The sequence below is a fragment of the Pseudonaja textilis genome, chromosome 5 (assembly GCF_049901715.1).
Source record: "Pseudonaja textilis isolate UNSWEBS1 chromosome 5, rPseTex1.2, whole genome shotgun sequence".
NCBI classification, from domain to species: domain Eukaryota; kingdom Metazoa; phylum Chordata; class Lepidosauria; order Squamata; family Elapidae; genus Pseudonaja; species Pseudonaja textilis.
Window position 1 is genome coordinate 35,366,775 of NC_141994.1, and position 21,384 is coordinate 35,388,158.

The 21,384-nt window shown below is 32.1% G+C and overlaps 1 protein-coding gene across 8 annotated transcripts in view; it reads left to right on the top strand.

The window, feature by feature from the left end:
* The window catches only part of NAV3 (neuron navigator 3), a 464,771-nt gene that overhangs the window by 413,216 nt on the left and 30,171 nt on the right, over positions 1 to 21,384 (top strand). For 2 of the 8 annotated variants that reach the window (XM_087934494.1, XM_087934493.1), the window contains 11 exons: positions 766 to 807; positions 3,057 to 3,214; positions 4,130 to 4,318; positions 5,904 to 5,956; positions 11,741 to 11,764; positions 13,068 to 13,145; positions 14,382 to 14,465; positions 16,416 to 16,527; positions 17,579 to 17,700; positions 18,409 to 18,429; positions 19,925 to 20,097. In XM_087934494.1, the coding sequence (XP_087790620.1) occupies positions 766 to 807; positions 3,057 to 3,214; positions 4,130 to 4,318; positions 5,904 to 5,956; positions 11,741 to 11,764; positions 13,068 to 13,145; positions 14,382 to 14,465; positions 16,416 to 16,527; positions 17,579 to 17,700; positions 18,409 to 18,429; positions 19,925 to 20,097 (1,056 nt within the window). The remainder of the gene's footprint in view (positions 1 to 765; positions 808 to 3,056; positions 3,215 to 4,129; positions 4,319 to 5,903; positions 5,957 to 11,740; positions 11,765 to 13,067; positions 13,146 to 14,381; positions 14,466 to 16,415; positions 16,528 to 17,578; positions 17,701 to 18,408; positions 18,430 to 19,924; positions 20,098 to 21,384) is intronic. The other 6 variants (XM_087934496.1, XM_087934487.1, XM_087934492.1 and 3 more) reach the window with 3 other exon arrangements.

Sequence of the window (21,384 nt, forward strand, 5' to 3'; positions counted from 1 at the left end):
TTAGTGTTATCTTGGTTTTACATTGGTGTTATATGCTTCATAACTATTATATCAGTAGCCAACAAAATATAATGACATACAGAACATGACTGTAGTTTGAGCATCAATACCTGAAAGAAGATAAAATTGCAAATCTCAGGTGCTAAAAACAGATTGTCCTTTCTTAACTAATAGTCAAGGAAAAAAGTCTTGGGCAGATCTAGAGAGAAAAGAAATCTAGACTCAGAACAACTTAGCCATCCTGAGCTTACATTAAAATCATATCTGAATCCAGTTCATTTGTTTAGGCTTTCCTGTCAACATATAATTTGTAGGGTGGTATGCTAAACTTTCAGCTGTTTTCTATGTTCAGATTTCATGAGAATTGGAGATGGCAATTATAAATTAATTGTAAATGAACTTGCCTTTTGAAAAATTCTGACTTAGATATTAAACTATGCTTATGGAAAGAAATCACACTAGCACAATAAATTGAAATCAAACAGTATGCCATCTGTATTATCCAGACATTCTTCCCAAAGAATATAAGACTCTGAATTAGATAATAACTAAAGCTAGATATGATTTCAACATTGTAAAAATGTAAGAAAAGGCCACAGAAAAAAGAAGAATCTTTGAACAGTATGAACACATCTCGTTTACAGATTTTCCATTAAAAATAGTTTTTATAAAACACAATATCTGCAATTCAAACCTTTTTAGACCTTTTAATTTTGAAATATTCTGTTTATTGTATGTCTTTAGGGTTTTTCTTTGTTTTAACAGCATGCAGCTTGACAGAAATACACTGCCCAAAAAGGGATTAAGGTATATAATATTTTATTCAGCATGACTGCTGTTTCTCTGTTGTTCTGTAACTTCTCTCTATTCTTGTTACTGTGTAACCTGTAGTGAACAACTAATAGTACTTCCATTTATGTTTAGAAATTAGATTGTTAAAAGGTTAAAATATTTTTCTGACAATGAGAAGAATAAGAATAATTGGTAGGCTGCATCCAGCAATTGTAATAGCATATTTTCATATCTGAAAATGTTTTTTTTTCTCCCAGTTGCTCAACGGTTTCACAGGAACTTCCAGATAAGTTTGAAATTTTGCTTTGGGTGGTATCCTCTGACAGTCTAAGTCAGTAATTGTCAAAGTATGGTCCTCTGACCACCAATCATTTGCAAAAGCCCATCAAGTGTTTTTCCACAGCTTTACACATTCACTGGGCAGGTCCTATTTTTGATCTAGGGTCCATCTTCCTAATATGCAACACACTAAAAATGCATTTTGTTTGATCAAAACAATTTCACTGATTCCTCAAATTCATCTGAAATAAGAACCCAGATTTTGCTTCAAATGTCACTTTAAAGATATAACTTGCCACTGCTCATAGTTTTCTGTTCTTTATAGATTGACTCCTTACAAATTTATTTCTTATTGAAATAAAAAAATATCCATTTACCACCACAATCATGCTGATTATTATTGAATCCTACAGTCTTACTTTATTTATGGCTTTAAACAGACTTTCAGAGAGCAAGAACTGCTGCTTAGTTTCCAAAAGTTTTCAATAATAATATTTTCAAGTAGAAAAGATACAGCATTCTTCTGCTGCAGTGAAGGTATATTTCAGTGAACTGGAGCTGCATTTGAGGTGGGTTTTCTAAGGAGACTGATGGGAAAAAATCCTAAAAAAGAACAAGTTACAGTTTTACCTACACTTTTGCTTATTCAAAATAATTATGCTACAATTGGTAGAACCATATTAAGTCTTCTAGAATCCAGGGAGAGAGTTTTACCATCTTTTTTCCTCTTTATCTGAAGACATCATCTTCAATTCTGTTAAAGAAAAGTAAAAAGTCAATTCCTGTGAAAATTATCAGTGCCAATACTGTACATATGATGTGTTCCTTGTTCTTGGGTGTCAGTCAATTAAAATCTGATCTCAAGACTAACATTAGTGATGCACTGTCAAGTTACTGAAATATTAGATTGCAATGAAATATTTTTTCTTGAGATGCATATTAAGTAATAATCAGTTGAGTTTAGTAAATCTCTAATATATTTCAGAGTAGAAAACCAGTATCATTCCTATTGGTTGTCTAAATATACCCACCTTAGCAAACCTTGTCCCCACCCATGGATCAAGTATTATCAAAGTCTAGCAGCCCAACAGTCTGTTTCCACATATATGAAGAAATGGGTCTGATTATTACAGCAAGAGCAAGTTTTATGTGCAGGCAAAAGACAGCAGATGAAAAGTCAGTTTTAAAAACAGGCTTTGTGAAAATCACAGCACCAGTTTTTTAAAAATCTTCATTTTGCAACTTTGCAAAACATTTGATTATATATGAAATGTAAGCACTACATTGCAATCTGACTATCTAAAAGGACCTTATGTACTTATTACAGAACACTTTCTAAGCCTTTATCACAAATGTGGGCTGTTATACTGTTAGAAATACATGTTTGTCCTTGGCAGCAATCCCCCAAACTCTATGGAAATTAAGTTTACCAAGTGTTGGTTTCAGCAAACACAGTTCTTCACAAGAGAGTATTTCTTGTTCATTTCTTATATCTATCTATTTAGTGGTAAAGTGGTATCCCAGGATCACTCTGTGGACAAAATAATGCTTTTTTCCCCATAAGATGTCCCATCAAGTGTCACTTACAAATTCAAATCATTTCTTTTTATAGTGTTGATTTATTCTCTTCTAGCTATCATTATATAGGAACTGAAAACTGTTCTCTTTTCACCACCAATTATTTTTTTAAAAGTGTCATTATGCTTGAATTCAGATTCTGTTTCTTTGTCTTCTAAAATTTTAAAATCTTTTCTGAACAATTTCCTCTGCATGATTTTCTGTTAGATGCCAATTGTCTCTCTGTTAATGATTTGTCTGTCTTTTTCTTGGCTGATATGAAAAAGGGCATACTGTTACCTCAAACATTCTATTAAAATCATCTGAACTGAGAGTGATGCTTGATAACAGTCTCTAATCTTTGGGTAAGTGTTGCACTTTAGTTGCATACAGCATGTGATCTTTAATCTGTCCATCATCTGTTTCAGGTATACTCCATCTTCTCGCCAGGCTGGTCAAGAGGAAGGGAAAGAGTGGCTACGTTCACATTCTACTGGAGGTCTACAAGACACTGGACATCAGTCTCCCCTGGTTTCTCCAACAGCTATGTCTTCCTCTGCAACTGGCAAATATTTCTCTAATTTAGGTAAGAAGGAATAATTTGCATTGTTACTTTATTCTATTTTGGTGAAGTCATATTCTCCATTAATTTGGCAGAAGCAATTCATATGTTTTTCCAGATTAATTTTTCTCATGTCAGTTACAGATTCTGCTGTTTTTTTGTTTTTGTTTTTTGTTTTGCAAAATTTCCTCTTTCACCTATCTGTGTGTCATTTCCCCATAAGTTGAGTCTTTCAGAAATGTTTTAGCTATTTATTTCAAAGCAAATGCTGCGGATAGTGGCTTGGTTTAAAAAACTATATGACACTGTGTGAAAAAAAATAAATCTTGTTTTGTCTAAAGAAACATTAAAAGGATCAAATATCTTCCCCTTAAGACGTTCGGAAAGTGATTTTTCAAATGATAATTCCCTGTGTGTGAAGGAGGAAAGAAAAGAAAGAAGTACATATTTCAAATCATGGCTAAAAACAGCTCTGTATCATGGAATTCTCAAATGCCATCTATTTAAGATTATAAATACATTTTGGTGTATTAGATAACAGTAACTGCTACAACTAAGAAAAAATGGTCAGAGAAATGCAACTTTGCCTAGTCCAAGAGGTTTATTTGTTAATAGCCCATAGAAAAATAATATTTTTTTTCCTTTACATGTAATTAATTACTTATAAGTAATATAATTCCTCATTAAAAATTTACCATTCAATTATGGAGAAAAAAACATTTTGTTAAGAACCTCTGGAGCACATCTAAAAATGTGAAGCCACATTTGACCCTAAAGCCACAATCTATACTCTAATAACCAAGAGGTTCAATTTATGCTAGAAATGGTTTTAATTTTTTTATAAAACATAGCCAATATATCACTTCATTCCATAGATTTTCCCTAGAATATACATAGCATTTTACTCCAACTTATTAAAATTTTTGTTTGATATTGCAGTAAGTCCAACAAATTTATCCCAGTTCAAACTTTCTGGACCTAGTATGATGAGATCAAACAGCAATCCTGCACAAGATTCTTCATTCGATCTCTATGATGATTCTCAGTTGTGTGGTAGTGCTACATCCTTAGAGGACAGACCTCGTGCAATTAGTCATTCTGGTTCATTCAGAGATAGTATGGAAGAAGGTAAGAGGATGTGAAGCAATGTAGAATGAACAATTGTTGTATTACTCAGAGTTTAACCCAAGCCATAATTAGAGTTTATAGATATATTAGAAGTAAATCATAGATTTTAACTGATTTTTGTTTTCTTTTTGCTTGGAATTCTCTCTTATTTTTATAGTTCCGTAGAACTATGGAACTTTGGAAACATAACAATACTCAAGTTTATCAATAATTACAATCAATGCATCCTTAAAAACAATAGGCTTATTCTATCTTTTGTAAATATTTTCAGCATTTCATCACTTTCCTTTGTTAAGTTGCAGCAAATATACATTACCTTTTCTATGCTTCCTCGGACAGTTATTCATAATCACACCTGTTACCAAGTTTAATCAAATCAAAATCATATAAAATAAAATCAGTCTCTATTATCATCATATGACACTCATCCATTTGATTTTTTCATTATGAGTGCTGATTCCTTATACCCACATTGTATGATTATACAAAAACATTGTTTTTGTTTACATTAAGGTATTTCTTCTGTTTTTCTGCATAGATTTGGCAGCAGCCCATATTTGATGAGCACTTGATTCTGGCACCTGCAGCAATCCAAGCTCATTTTGTTCTGTGTTTTTAGCAAATGAATTGCCTATCATAGCATAGAGATAATAAAATTTAAAATCACATCACTTCAATGACCCAAGTGGCTTTGCTTAGTAGAGACCTAATAGTAGGCAAACAATTAGCAATACTCTGGGTCAATTTGTGTTAAAAAAGCAGGGTACCTTGCAATAGGAGCAACCCTATGCTCCTATTATAGATATCATGGGCCTTAACACTTGCTACCTGCATTGCAAAAAATTCACACCAATGGATTCTTTATTCTCTGAAATAAATAACAGACATGGGAATTGTATAAATATGGAATTTATATTCAATATAAACTAGTGAATTATGAAGGTTTATAGCCCTCCCTGTTCTGCAATATAATAATTCCAATCTGGACCAAATTCTTAATCCAACAAAGTTCTTGTCTGAATTTTTGATTTTACTTTTTGATGTTACTTTTTAAAAATGCAAATTGCTAAGTGTGGTTGCTATGTCTCATTTTATTCTAAGCTTCACAAACAAGTTAAAATTGTTTTCATATGCTGTGTTATCAAAGCAATACTTTTAAAACAGAACCATCTCATTTACAGTGGAAGCTGCCTGCCTGGCAATAACAACTTTTATCTTCCATGAAATGTAGAGTCTATTCGGCAATTGACACTTTCTGTATTTGCTGTACCAAAAATTGCTTTGCCAAAGGGTAACATTCAGATGCTGTTTTCCTATCAGAACAAAATAAATGATGGTGTTGCTTACTGGCAAAACTGCAACGTATTACTAAAATCTCTGTGTAGTGGTGTTTTTTTAAGCATAGAAAAATCATTGTGTGGAATAAAAATATATTTCTAAACAGGCAGCCTCTGTAATAGTTTTCTCCTTGGAGACAATTGCTTGAATTTAAAAAGAGATGTTCTGTTATCAAATTTGACAAGGAATCACTGCTGTTGCTTTATCAATGTACATTCTAATACCAACATTGGTGTTTTTGTTTTAGTACATGGATCTTCATTATCACTAGTTTCCAGCACTTCTTCTCTGTACTCCACAGTAAGTCTTTAACATATATTAAAAATCTTGGATGTTGTAGGTTCTGTGTATGGTTTTTAAAATTCACTTGAAAACACATTAACATCTAGATTGATAACTGCTTTGATATTAATATATGCACAAAAGTAAAAAAAAGGACAAGTGGCTGGTGAAGATGACAGAATTAGCAGAGATGGAAAACTTGACTTTTTTGATTAGAGGAAAGAAAATAATGTATTAGTGACTAGAAACCATTTATGAGGTTTTTTTTTCTGAAAAAAGAAAAGAATCAATTTCTTATTTATGAGGTTGATGATTAGAAAGCATAGATTATAGAAAGAATGAGATTATTTTGTAGCCTTACAAAGAGAGAGAGAGGATAAATTCAAATGTCCTTGTAACTACTGTTAAGAGCAGAAGCCATTTTTATCTTTCCTTTCATTTTCTTCTCTATTTCCGTATTTGCACCTTTTTACTTATTACTTTCCTTTTCTTCCTTTTCCCCCCAAAAATTGTATTGCTTTTTTTTAGAAAAAATAATAATAAACGTTTATATAGAATCTGTAATGGGAAACATATTGACACCTCATAGGTTAAGAAACAACAAAAATGTCTTACTGCTGTTTGAATGTAATACCTTCTTTGTGGTTTCAGAAACAGTATGCCCTTGCTTTCTTGAACCTTTTGTGGCTTTTGTTGTTTTCCTTCCTTACCTTGATAGCAAATTGTTCAAAATGGTTTGCTGCTTATATCTGATGTGCTGTACCTTTCTGGGTTGTTTTTGTGCACTTTAAAGATTAAGTGGCACAGTAATTGGTCATTCAGTGGATTGCTTTTCTTGTACTGAAAGAGCTTTCCCAATGCAGGAAATTGCAGCATTGACAGTCCAATTTTCAAACCTGGTATAAAATGATTTACGGTGAGTCAGGTTGTAGGGATTTTTAATTATTAGTCATACATTTTTTTCTTATGGAGGAAGTTTGTTTTGAGTTTATATGTATCAAGCAATATAAACTTACGACAGCTCACTAAAATTTCATTATAAACTTCATTCTTTAAAATTTGAGTATTTCAAGATTAAAGTTTACTACCTACTGTAAATTAAATGCTTGGTTGCAATCCAATGTGAATGTACATTTTAATGTAACTTGGGTTCCAGTCATTGGAGAAAAGATGCTTTTGTTCATGCAAGCCTTCCTTGCATATTAAAGTTACTTGTGTGATGCTTTGGATGCCCAATTTTTGAAAAATATGGTTATTGACTCCATAAGGTTACAAAATTGTTAGAAACATATATAGTGTAAGTCCATTTGTCTATGAATTTTGAGATAATATGGATAAAATTACTTTTTCTAAATGCAAGTTATAATTTTATTGTCTTTTACCCATGTATTCAGGCCATCAAACAAATTCTTCTAGGAGTTTCTCATGTAATAATGATTTTATAATAAGGCTTTCAGGGTAAGAATGTTTAATGTAGTTTAGGAATCACATTCTAAAAGTTGAATGTCACAATATTTACAAAATAGTTAACATATTTTAGTTGTAGTTTTAAAAAAAGTCCTTATGCTTATTTTGGAATATTTATTTTTTTCTTTTGTTCAGTTGTGTCCTATTCTAAGAATCCCTGCAGTTTTTTTGGAAAGGTTTTTTGGAAAGTCTTTCTCTCAGGCTGAGAGAAAGTGACTGGACACCCAGTTGGCTTTGTGTCCAAGGCAGGACTAGAATGTATATTCTTCCAATTTCTATCCTGCTGCCTCAATTACCAAACTGGCTCTCATGTTTCAAAATGTAATAAACTGGAATTTTAACATTATTTAGTTGGAAAATATCATTATTTAGCAGTATATGTCTGATAATTGATGGTTCTAAATGCAAAATATTATGCTTGAAATATCTAGATATTAATAGGGTTTAATATCAAATACTAATTCCAATAAACTGTAGAGGCAGTTTCCAAAATTGTTATTGCACCAATGTCAACTCCTGGCACCCATAACTATAGATTGTCTTCATGATAAATTTTTTTTATAATCTAACCTTCCAATGGCTTATTCATTTCTACTGTAACTAAATCCATCAACCTTCTGCTGGTCACCCTTTTATTATATTCCTGCATTACAACATTCTCTGGTGCACTAGATCTTCAAATAATGTGTCTGAAGTAGGATAATTTGAGTCTGGTCATTTGTATTTAGAGTGAAAACTCTGGGTTAATTTGTTTTTTAGCTGTCCATTGTATTCTCAAGAATCTTCTCCAATAACAAAGTTTAACATCATCAATATACTTTTTATCCTGTTTTTCCAGTCCAACTTTCACTTCTATAAAATGTTTCAAGCAATACCATGGCTTGCACTATTCTGATTTTTTAGGTATAGACATATTAAGACATCTGAATACCTTTTCAAGGCCTTCATAGATACTCCAAGTGCTAATTAGAAGGATATTTCTTGTTTGATTCCTCCTCTACTATCAATAGTTGATCCTAAAAAGTAGATACTGTCTACCACCATCTATTAAGTAATGAATATATCATTAATTATCAATTTTGGGCAGATTATTGTAATGTTATTAATTTAGTCTTAGCTATATTTAATTTTAGGTCTTTTTTTACTGTGTCCTTGACTGTTGTTAACTTGCAGATAGCAATAACAATATACCACTTCATACAGCTCTCTGACTCTGTAAACTGAGTCAGCATATTGCCCCCAATAATCTGGATGTTCATTTTACCGACCTCAAAGGATGGAAGTCTGAGTCAACCTTGAGCTGGTGGGAATTGAATTGCTGGCAGTTGGCAGAATTAATCTACAATATTGCATTTAACCACTGTGCTACTACAGTTCTGCACTTTCAGTTATTAGAATAATATCATCAGTATAATACAGATTATTGTTCTTCATGCAGCTTTAAAACCCAATTCATCTTCTTCCAATCCATCTTCCCTTAATATTTCATAATATATTGATTGAATATACAGCCTAGTCTCACTCCTTTCCCATCCTAGGTGGCAAAGTCTATTTCATCATATTCTTTCCATATTATGGCTTCCTGATTTATATATAGATTTCTTAATATTATGTTTTGAAATTGTTAAACCAATTATCATAGATCCTGGACTATTATATATATTAAAAATAAATAAAAAGAAAATACAAACTTGAAGGAGAAAACAATTTCCCAATTTAATATACACTGAAATGATTATCAGGTTTTTTTTTCTCAGAAGACCTGGTTGAAATTAGTGAAGCAAGCTCACAAGAATTCAAGAACTTTTTAAAATTAATATGCAGAAAATGTAAGAAGAACATTACAAAATAATTCAATGAAGTACATGATCTGTTCAGAATAATCAATATGTAAGGTTTGTTTTTGATAGTTTGTTTTGCACTTTTTTCTTGCCCGTTTTACATGGGGGTCTAGAAGGAAATCTCTTTTAGTTGAGAATACAGCTGTCATCTCTTCTTTGGTTTGGCAGTATACAATATATTATTGGGCTGTTTACTTTGGACAATATGAAAAGCTCTTTCATAATAACTTGGATAAATTGAAAAGTTTAGAAGCTCACAATCTATACTTACATCATATAATTAATAATAGCATTAATTGACACCATTACGAAAGTTATCAGCATTCAGCCAACATAGCCATGCAGTCTAATCAAATAATAAATAAATAAATGTAATAATAGACATATATCATCATATCAGATTAATCAGTCAAGACCAACTGTTCTGATATTTCAATAACTTGACTCTCTCCTCTCTCAATTTTCAGCTACTTGACAAGACTTCTTCATCATATTTGAGGAGCTAGCTGTGATAATGGAATTTGAAGTACTCTTTGTTAAGGGCATGGTATTCGCTTGGCTTTAAAATCTTCAGCAGGATTTGTTCTTGAAGGACATAATCATTGATCAGCAATACCCCCTGCTGCTCTGGATAAAGCTCATTCAATTGAGCAGTTCCTAATGAAGAAGTAGTGATCAAATGGAAATGTCATGCAAAAGATTTAATTTTAAATTGTACAAAAATATTCTATGATACACAGAATACAGAATAACAGACTTGGACAGGACTTTAGGCATCTTCTAGTTTAATGACCTGATCAGGCAAGAAACCCTATAACATTTCAGACAAATGGTTGCCCAATCTCTTCTTAAAAATTTCCAGTTTTGGAGCATCCCCATTTCTGGAGGCAAGTCATTCCATGGATTAATTGTTCCAGGTAATTTCTTCTTAGTTCTAGGTTGCTTCTCTTGATTAGTTGCCACCCATTACGTCTTGCTTCTTGTCATGCCTTCAGGTGCTTTGGAGAATGGGTTGACTTCCTCTTCTTTGTGACAACCCCTGAGATATTGGAACACTGCTATCATGTCACCATAATCCTTCTTTTCATCAAACTAGACATATCCAGTTCCAGAAACCATGCTGTATATGTTTTAACTTCCAGTCCCCTAACTATTTTTGTTGCTGTTCTCTCTGTACTCTTTTCTAGAGTCTCAACATCTTTTTAAAATTGTGGCAACCAAAGTCATATTATTTGGTAGCCTTCTATTCCTTTCAGATAAGTTTTTAAAGTGCCCTAATTCTATGCTATTATAGCCAAGGATATGTTTCATAGTACAGACTATCATCATAAGAGGTAAAGGATGATTTTTTTTCTTTCAATCTTTCAATAGTACATTAGGTAATAATCAGTCACCTTCCTTTATTCAATATATCATTGTCTTCTGGGTAATATAAATTTTGACAAAAGCTTTTCCCCCCTTTATTCTTCATTTACTTTAAATATTATAATTTAAAGTTCATAAAATATCCTTGAGTCTTTCAATAGCATCATAACTTAAACAACATGTAAGAAGGAGTGCTTTCCTGCTTGTTCCAGAATTAACTGATCCAGTCTTAACTGATAACAGCAGGGATATGAATGGCTTAGATGGGAAAGACTTGGGGAAAAAAGCAACCCAGTTACAAGCCATAAAATATTAGTCCAACTGCAAAATTCAAAACAGCTGGAATACCCAACACGGAAACATTTGAATCTGCCCAATTTTGTTTCATGCTTCACTCTGTTTTGTTTTCTACTAGATATAAAATTCTCAGAATGTAAGTGTTTTGTTTTATTGAATCATACTCAAAATGGCTTTTGAGGTTAAATGATTTTGCACATCTCTACTGTTTGTGATTCTATGTAAAGATTCACTAAAGCGGGGGACACAATTTCAACTGCCATAACTATAGCTTTAAGAATAATATTGTAATGTTTGTAATGGAGATTAGATTTCTATTTCTCTGAAGCATTATTTTGGCAGGTTTTTTAAACCAACATTATTATCCAACATAATATTCAAACATTTATGTTTATGGTAGCATGGAAGGCTTTAAAAGCATATTATACTGATATCTTCAAACCTTTATTCAGAATAAGTATATTACATTTGTTTAGATTTGTTTACAAATGAATATTAATTGAATTGCAGCCAATAATCCAAAACTTTGATAATATTCCAAGTTATTAAAATACTCAGAAATATTTACAATTGATGTTCTCATTCTAATGCTTACCTACCAATATACCTGGAATTAATTTTTAGCTAAGCAAAAAGTCTATTGTTTTGATTTTTTTTCCTTTGTTGATAATCATATAGATTTCAGATGTGTGTGACTTGAAGAGTGAAAATAGTAAAAGAGAATGTGTCAGAAAAAGGAACCATACAGTATTAAAGCTTTGCTAATGTAATCTTTGCCCAAATAATTTAGAAAAAAAAATTAAAATGTTGATAAATTTTATCACCCCTCTAGGCTGAAGAAAAGGCACATTCAGAGGTAAATATGAATATACTTACTATATAATAATCAGTAAATTAAAATAGTTGTGGTTGTGTGGCATTTTATCTTATACTTAGGAACCTAGCTTTGAGATGTTCTCCTACCTAAGACATTTTTTCAAAGATTTGAATACCTGAGCCTTTAGACAAGTCCATTTTAATAGTGGCATTCTGGTTGTACAGTAGTCTTCTCTATGATATTTTCTTATTATATGTTCATAAAGATCTCAATATTTACCACAATATTTTCTTGGGTATCATAGCCTAATCACATCAGTTTCAAATACATACTGGATGTTTAAATAATGTTCAAATAATGTTTACAACATTGTACTATATTTTGATGGTACATTTATCTGTTTATTTACTGGTTATGTACAGTAATAAATATATTACAACAGCATTATGTAGATTATCAATAAGGATATTAATTACAGCAATTTCTTAATTATCTTGTCATCTGCCCAGACCAATCACCATTGTATTGAATCTATTTTAAAATGATATTTTAGTATATTTTAGAGTACATTTTTCTTAATCAAATATTGTACGTTTGTTGAAGAATAACTGTGATTTTTGAGGGAATTATTTTGGGGTATTTCACCAAGTATATAAATCATTAAATCTATTTTTCACAAGTTTAAAACTAACATTTTGTTTTGGGGTATAATTCAGCATTCACTAACGTCTGAAAAAATACTTCTTAATTCTTAAAATATATGTTTATATATTTGTGTATTAAACCATGATATGCATATTGTTCATTTTATGAATATCAAAACAATGGAATTTATTTGCACAAATGTGGAATGGGCAACAGATTACATAGCTTTAAAAGAAGTTAAACAATTTTGCGACTGATAAGCTGTCACAAAGTACAATTTAGTCATGATAGCTATGGATAGAATGCAAGCATGATAGCATGGTAGAATGCAGGATAGTATTCTTCCACCATAATATCCAGCATAAGTATGAATATCAATTATTGGGGAAAAGTGGGAAAATATTACTGCTCACATTATTTCCAAGGTGGAAGTAAGATGGCTGTCTATTCCAGGAAGCATTTGGTTATGTAATATAGTTGTCTATATTTTGTTTTCTATGATACTGGAGTAAAGAAGTCTTTTATCCAATGTAATCTCTGTATTCTTTGATGAAATATTTATATACAATTCAAACACACAACTGGGAGCAAAAAATACAGTTATATTTTATGTTCTAGATTATTAAATGGTGTTTAGTTAAAGCAAGTGAATAAAATGTCATATTTTAGAACTCTTTGTATTTTTCCTCATACCTAGCAAATTCATAAATTACGACGGGAACTGGTTGCATCTCAGGAAAAAGTGGCCACGCTAACATCACAACTGTCAGCAAATGTAAGTTATTTATAATATAAATATAATAATGTTGATATAGTTTTATTCTGCATGTATATACACTGTAAATCTGTGAGAAAGATTGCTGCAATTGCCACTTTGAGGGGGGGAGTATTAGAGATGATATTCTGAGTTTTAAATGAGCTATGTGTTACATCACAAACAAATGTCAAGAGAGTTCTTCCAACTTGAGTGCACTAATAAATTCTGCTTATAAATCATGAAAGTGTATTTAAGTACCAGCTGCACAAAAGCAGAAGCATCAACAAAACAAAATAAAAAAGAAAGTGGCATCATTAAAACACTAACATCCAAGAATGCATAAAAATAAGTTAAAATGTTTCTATTTTTTTTTGTAATGAACAGAACACCATGTAAAAAAAAATTACTTTATAGTTTTAGGTCAGTGAAAATCTCTGGGAGCAGAATGATTACTGGTTGCTTTTATTTAAAATATTTTATAATATTTAAGTTTATGAATAAATATTTGTTCACAAGTGGTGGGCCGGCATGCATGTACATGTATGCAACTTGACTCATGCGAGTGGCAGGCTGGCTCACATATGCATGCAGCTTGATTGCAAGTTGAGCTGCACGCATATGCACATGCATGGCAGCCTGTTGCTTACACGAGTCGAACTGTGTGCCTGCCTGCCCTCCTCTCACACAGCCCTGTTCCAAATAGGCCAGGGCCTGATAGCCACAGCCCGGGCTTTGGAGACTCCTGCTCTAGGACACCTGAAGAAACAAGGAATTGAACCTTGCTGAAAGTATTCTGTATAAATGCAGGAAATCCCAAATTTTTATTTTGATGCTTTCCAAAACAAATGGGGGAAATTTCACCTCGCCCCACTCACTGTGATTTCCATCGGTATTTTCACCATGTTTATTTTAGCCTCAAGGCAACATGGAAATACATGCAGCTTGTTTAGCAAACCATATCATTTACTGTAGATCTTCTTTAAACCTTTCATTGAAAAATTTTGGTATTGTTATAAGCAAAAAACAGTAATCTACTATGGAAATATTTCCATACATTTGATACATACATACATGTAACATTAAATTTAAAATATATAGTTTTGAGCGGGTAAGGGTATGATTGAAGAAATTACTGTAAGTAGAAGCATTGTTGAAAATAATGAGATGGCAAAAATACATTCAAGCATCTTTTCTGGACTTTACTGAATGCTTTTTAATCCTGATCACATTTGAATGTTTCCTCCTTTATCACAGGCCCATCTTGTAGCTGCATTTGAAAAAAGTTTGGGAAATATGACAGGCCGGTTACAAAGCCTAACAATGACAGCTGAACAAAAGGTATGTTTGAACCAACAGATGTGGAGAATCTAACTTAATCCAATGGCACTTTATTAGAGTTTGCATTGACAGTGGAGTACAGGAATAAACAACTAGGTGCATCTTTCTTTCATGACCCATGCTATCAAAACTTTACAATAAGGTACTCTGTAAGAATCACACTATTCATAATTACAGTTAGCAAGCTGTATCAGAAAGAAGTGGGAACATAAAAACTTCCATTTTCAGGTTTTAATTAAAATATTTGTGACTCTGGATTTAATGTGTATTAAAAATTTAACAACAAAAGCTGGTTGTAAAGCAACAGGAGTAACTTGAGAACATTATCAGAATACTAAATATTAGTTGACAATGTTTCATATTTTTAGCCTTTCAGTCAATGTTGTCTTGAGGGGGATAGGACAAATAGATTTGCTTGACTTCCCTGTTAAGTATGTTTAGCATAATAGTTGAGATGTAAATTTAGGATATAATTTTGGTGTTGCATCACATTGGGTGGCTAGTTCTTGACATTGCAGTACTCTAAACTAAACTATTTTCCAAGGAACACATAAAAGATTTTGTCTGGTTTCCAATAGGTTTTTCTAGCCACATAGTATTTTTATAGATTTGCCTCTGCTCTGCCATTGAAAAAAGAAAGAAAAAAAGAAAGAAAAAAGAAATATCAGTCCCATTTTAAGTATTTATAGCATGGGTGTCAAACTCGTGGTGTCACATTGCCGTCACATGACATTTTATGATGATTTTCCTATTTGCAGATCAGGGCAGGCATGGCCTGTGCATGTAGGCTGCCAGTTTGACACCCCTGATTTATAGGAATACAAATTTGTTTTAAGAATGAATGATAAATTAAGTGAATCAAAACATTTCCCTTTACATTTGTGTGTGTGTGTGTGTGTGTGTGTGTAAAATTTAGAATGTTACATAAAATTTCCAAAGATTTACAGTGTGAGAAAAAGAGAGAGCAGTGAAACTGGAAAGAAAATAAGCTATATTTTATGTCAGTAGTTTAAAATTGCCCTAAATGAGAGGTTATTCAGTACTAAAAAACAAAACAAAGGTGAGTCTTCCATTTAAAGTGATAGCAACTTTGTAAAAATGTATGCTTTATCCAAAAAGAAAAAAAATATACAACAGGAAAAAAACATTTTTTTCTTGTGTTCATCACAATTTACTTGATAGATTTTACATTCAGAATTCTGGAAAAAATGAATGGATGCATTTTGGATACGTGGAAAATAAAATGTTTGAAACCTTAAATATGAAAATGAATGAAAAATGAGGGATGAGGATATTCTGGGAGCTGACATCTACATATATATTGCTGGGGCTGAGTAATAGTGATATCAGTGACAAATGACTCAACTATAGAATGGCACAAATAATGTAAACAAATCATGTAATTTTAGATTTAATTGAATGGCACTAGGAGACTCCCCAAAGGTGGTTTGAATGACGATTTTACTATACTGATATTGACCTTGATAAGCTTTTTCTAAATATCCTAATATGCACATTAAAAAACCCTTTCTTGATTTGACTAGCAATAAATGTTTTAAAGGATTTAAGTTTCAGTATATAAAATGAGAGCTGGAAATTTTAATGGAAGAAGCAGGTATAGTTTCAACTATAGATTACACTTACTAAATAATTTCATACTACATTTTCTAACCATATTAATTGTGAAATATTGTGCATGTCTTTACAAATGTTTATATTTCCTCTCTAAAACTTGTTACTTGCAGCAGTTGTAGAGATGAATACCTTTCAATAAGGACTTTACATTTGATTAGCTAAGATGAGAAGCATACATGAAACCTAATTTTCTCCTTAGTTTCACTTGCATTTTTCACCTACACCTTATTTCCATTCCATTTTGTGTGTTTTTACCCCAGAGGATAAACCTAATTACTCTGACACATTTTGAGCCTTTCCCTCCTGTTTCCAAAGGAATCAGAACTCATAGAATTACGGGAAACCATTGAAATGCTGAAAGCACAGAACTCAGCTGCACAGGCTGCTATTCAAGGAGCTCTGAATGGCCCTGACCACACTCAGAGAGGTATGGTATTCGCTCTCACTTATAAGGGCTCTAATAGTAGCCCATTATTGGCTTTCTGTTTTTCAAAAGAATGAGTTTTGTACCACATTTGTAGAACCTTCCATATGAAAATGTATGTTTTCAATGTTTCCATATCTTAAAAAGTTCAACTTCAAAAGTTACTGATTTCCAAAGAGTTTCCTTCTTCTGAGGAACCACTAAGCACTTCTGGTTGACAAATAGCACATTCGTACTAGAATCTCTTGTAGCTCAAGCCAACAATGTAGAATGGAATGGCAGTTCTGAATTTTCCAATTTTCTATCCACTTATATTAAATAGGATTGAAGATAGTGTAAACGATGCCAACAACAGACTTGCATAAACATGATCAGGCTGCCTTTAAGAGGCAACCAAATAATTTTAGAACCATCAGATCTCTAGTTCTTTACTCACTTTTGTTCCATTTCTAGATGTCTATAGGTCCAATGAGGCTACTGTAAAATCCATGTCCCTCAAATTTTAACCATCTATAGCAGGTAATATAAGGGTTTTTAGAATGATTTTCTTAGTTATTAGATAAACCTTTTGGCTTCCTTTAGGATTTGTCCTATCTTCAAGCCCTTTTAAACCACGTTTATCTCAGGAAGAATGTGAAATATATATCTGCTTCAATTTAAAACATTGGCTGAATTATGCACAGTGACTTGAACTTCATTGTTATTTGTTCTGTAGGAGAACAATTTTCATTAATTTTTTTTTCTGTAATCTGTAAGTCATTCTACATGATGTGTCAATAGACATGAGCAGAAGAAGAAAATGACATTTCAAAGGAGAACAGAACTAAAGAAAGCATAGTTCCATTAATTTAAACTCTGTTCTGGATTTAGAAAAAAACAAGCAAGAATAATAAAGAGATATATTAAATGCTTTATATCATTCCTTAAACAGTCACAATTATAGACTGGATAAAGGATGTGGGAGAGTTGAAGATAATAATTGAAACACTAGAAAAAGGAGTTACGTTGGGCAAAAGGATATGTCCGCACTATTTCCTTTCTCTTTATATTATAGATTTGCGAATAAGGCGACAACATTCATCTGAAAGTGTTGCCAGCATCAATAGTGGTACAAGCCATTCAAGCATGGGTAGCAGTAATGATGCTGATTCTAAAAAAAAGAAAAAGAAAAATTGGGTAAGTACTCTATTAAATAAAACTGACTGACTGTCTTTTTATATAATTCTTTGTTTCATAAATAATATAATGAATGAAATATGTAAATCACTGTTTTAATACCCTTCATAAGTATAGTTACTGATACTGATATAATGCTGATATACTACATAGGTGTAATTTTTTTTGCATCTTGCTGTATTATTTATGTATCAATATCACATAATATTGTTGATGTAAATAAATATACCTATGTAATAACAGACTTCACAAGTTACTAAATTTCAGTTTACTATATACAACATATTAATTGTCCAAAGTAATTTATAGGACGATCCCTGAAATTTGGTAAAAAGTCAAGATAGCAGCCATAAAAGTACAATTGAAGTTTGTATTGTTTTTTTTTAATGTTTGTCATACATTAAAAGTAGGCATAACCTTTATCACAATTTTGCCAATGCTATCTATTTTTTTAATCACATTCTGTAGACATCTTTGATAGTTTATTGTTCCATGAAAGAAATGTAGTAAATATTTTGAAAACATAAATAAAGATAAAGGTCTTGAATTGAGACACATACATAAAGAACTCAAAATTTACTGACATAAAAGCAGGAAAATACTTTTTATTGTTAAAATATGTTTATTACACAGGTAATATTTTAAAAATACTGATTCCAACGTCATTCCCTTGATTTGTAATTGCACACTCTTTCATGTTTCTGCAAGGTGAACTCTAGAGGAAGTGAGGTGAATATAAAATCCTGGAAAATTTGGCATGCATCTCAAAGAATTCTATCTTGGCATGATTGCTATTCATTTTGGCATTAGGCTTTTGTACCCTTCTGAAATATTATCCTTTATGTCTCCTTAATGTTTCTCTTCATTTTACCTCCAACTTTAAAATCTGGAAAGGGGAAGTGTCGCCAAAATCCATTTCTTTCTCATTAGAAAACATTAAATGGTGCAAAGAAATCCTGGATGATGGTTAATCAGCTCTTAGCCTCCCAGTTCTTGAACAGGGATGGAAGAGAAAGTTGATTCAAATTCATACCAACCAATCTGTGCTTTCCAAAATAACATGCCAACTGGAATGCAGTATTTTCCCTCTATTTTGGCCCGTCTCCAAATAGCGTAATGCAGTTCTTCAAAGAAAATATCTGCCAAAATACATATATTAGAGAAAATTGTATATGAAAAGGTGGATACTAGCAGATATTATTACAAAAAATGCAGGTAATAGTGAAAATCATATACAGGGTGTATATAAGAAAACATATACAAAATGATGTTTTTACCAACAGAAACCAAAAATTATGATGAGGGGAATCTATATATTCTTCAAATAAACTGAAGTTCTAGCAAATAAAACAGACGTGTATATTCAGTTCTACTTTTGAACTGATTCTTATGAAAGAAAATATTCCAAAATTTAGCTGAAGGTAATAAAACAGCTACTTGGAAACCATATTTCCCCTTGGTTTAAGCAATCTGCTTGCTCATAAGAAGTCTTTGACAGCTCAGACATAAAATATATAGTGTTTATTAGCTATTAGCTATTATTAGGTCTTATTGGAGACCTAGCCATCTCAAATATTGAAATAAATGGCTGTTTGGCTATTCTGAACCTTTCAATAATGGATAAGTGCTTTAGATAATGAAGGCCATGCTTGCATACATGAACTTGCTTCTTTAAAAAAACTTAAGCAAATGCTTTCTGTTTCCCAACCCTTTCAGCTTCTTTGTCAGTGGAAAAGCAAATACTGCAGCTTCAATATGTTTATTTCTGATCAGTGTTACTGTGGAAGTTATAAGGTCTAATATTTCTGGGACAAAATGTCTCTTCCCTCAAATAATGCACAATATCATATTGATTGGAATTCAGTGTATTTATAAGCCAGTAACTTTTTTTTTAAAAAAGTACTTATTTAAGACTGATCATCTTAAAGTGAATGCCAGAGAGAAGGTGTTTCACAATAGGTGTGGGGTTTTAAATGAGTATCTGTTTATCAATAAAGTTCAATTGTGCTTATTTCCTATAACACAGTCCTGAATTAATTTTAAAAAGCACTCTGCCATGTTTCTAAAGATACTGTGTTGCACATGTTAATGTCCTGCTTTCTCTATACACTTACCTCAGGTAGTAGCTAGATTGGCCTCTGCAAACTAACTTCTCATACAAGAACTCTCTCAAATATGAGAACTAAATTGTCAAAGATATTGATGTTCCTTTCTTTTCTCCTAGCTAAGGAGTTCATTCAAACAAGCTTTTGGGAAGAAGAAGTCATCAAAAACCCCTTCCTCTCATTCTGACATAGAAGAAGTCACAGATTCATCTGTTCCATCCTCACCCAAATTACCTCATGGCTCTGGTGACTGTGGATCTACTTCAATCAGGCCATCCCAATCAACTTCACTGTATGTTTATTCTTTGAGAAATGTTTATTTGTGAAAGTGTCATTTTTTTATGGGATAGTTTTGGAAAATGTCACTATTATTTCTGAAATATGGTCATGAGTTACCAAGAAGCATTGTCTCCTTTTTAAGATTCAAGCCATTTTAATTCTTTATAAATAGTCCTTGCTTAATGACTATAATTGGAATCAGCAATTCTGTTGCTAAGTAACTAAAGATCATTTAACTGCACCTGACGTACATGCAGTTGTTAGATGACTTATCCATTATTTTTAAGTGAGACATCACATGACTTGAAATTTTACTGCTGGCTTATGCATTGCCTTTGCTTATGAGAAACCAGCTAAGAAAAGGTGACCACAGTCAGGTGACCACAGGATGCTAAAATAGTTAAAGTATCCTTCAACCCTTCTGGTATTCTTACATTTCATATTAAATTGTTGCTTTTTAAAATTAGCTGCCACTTTGCTATGCTTTCTTTAAAAAAAACACCATTCCTTTCTTATCCAAATTTTCAGCTATTGTTGTTTGTTATTTTTTCTTTTCTGCCTTAAATAATGTCTAACAGCTAGATTTACTCACATGGCTAAATGTGAAGCTAAAAATCTATAGGAAGAATAATCTGTATATATTAGATCACTCCTCTACATTTTCTATAGACACCATTTTCCATTAATGAGCAAAATTTCTCTAAACAATAATTCTCCTTGGTTTTCTCAAACCCAAGCAAAGTAAGTCTGCTAAAACACATACTCATGAACGTACATGAATGCAAGAGAAATCCAGTCAGGGTAGGAGAGAAGGAGCCACTCCTGCTTAATAGTGAATTGCCAAATTAAAATGAATTGTATAAAAATAATTTCTCATAATATCCTGCCAGTTTCTCGAATCACAAGACACATGCCTCCTTTTGTTCAATCCCAGAAACTCTTTGACCATGAATACAATAACTTTGATGATTGCTGCTAATAATGAAACTGGTGTAGCATGGGCCACCTGTTCCCAAACTAATAAGGATCATTATGACAGCATATCTCAGCTGCCTTCTGTAACCAAGAAGCAAGTAGCTAAATATTCATTAACATAGACGAATCGGAGAAAACAGCTTAAAATGTAAATCCTGAAGCATTGGCATTTACATAGCTCTGACTGGAATACTAAGGTAGGCTAAATCTGTTGTAATATCCTTCACTCTTAAATCATTTTGCAGAATCTTCTGCCAAATAGATCAATTCCTAAATAGATGGAAGTTTGTAGAGTTACAGTTACAATCATGCTGACATGAAACAT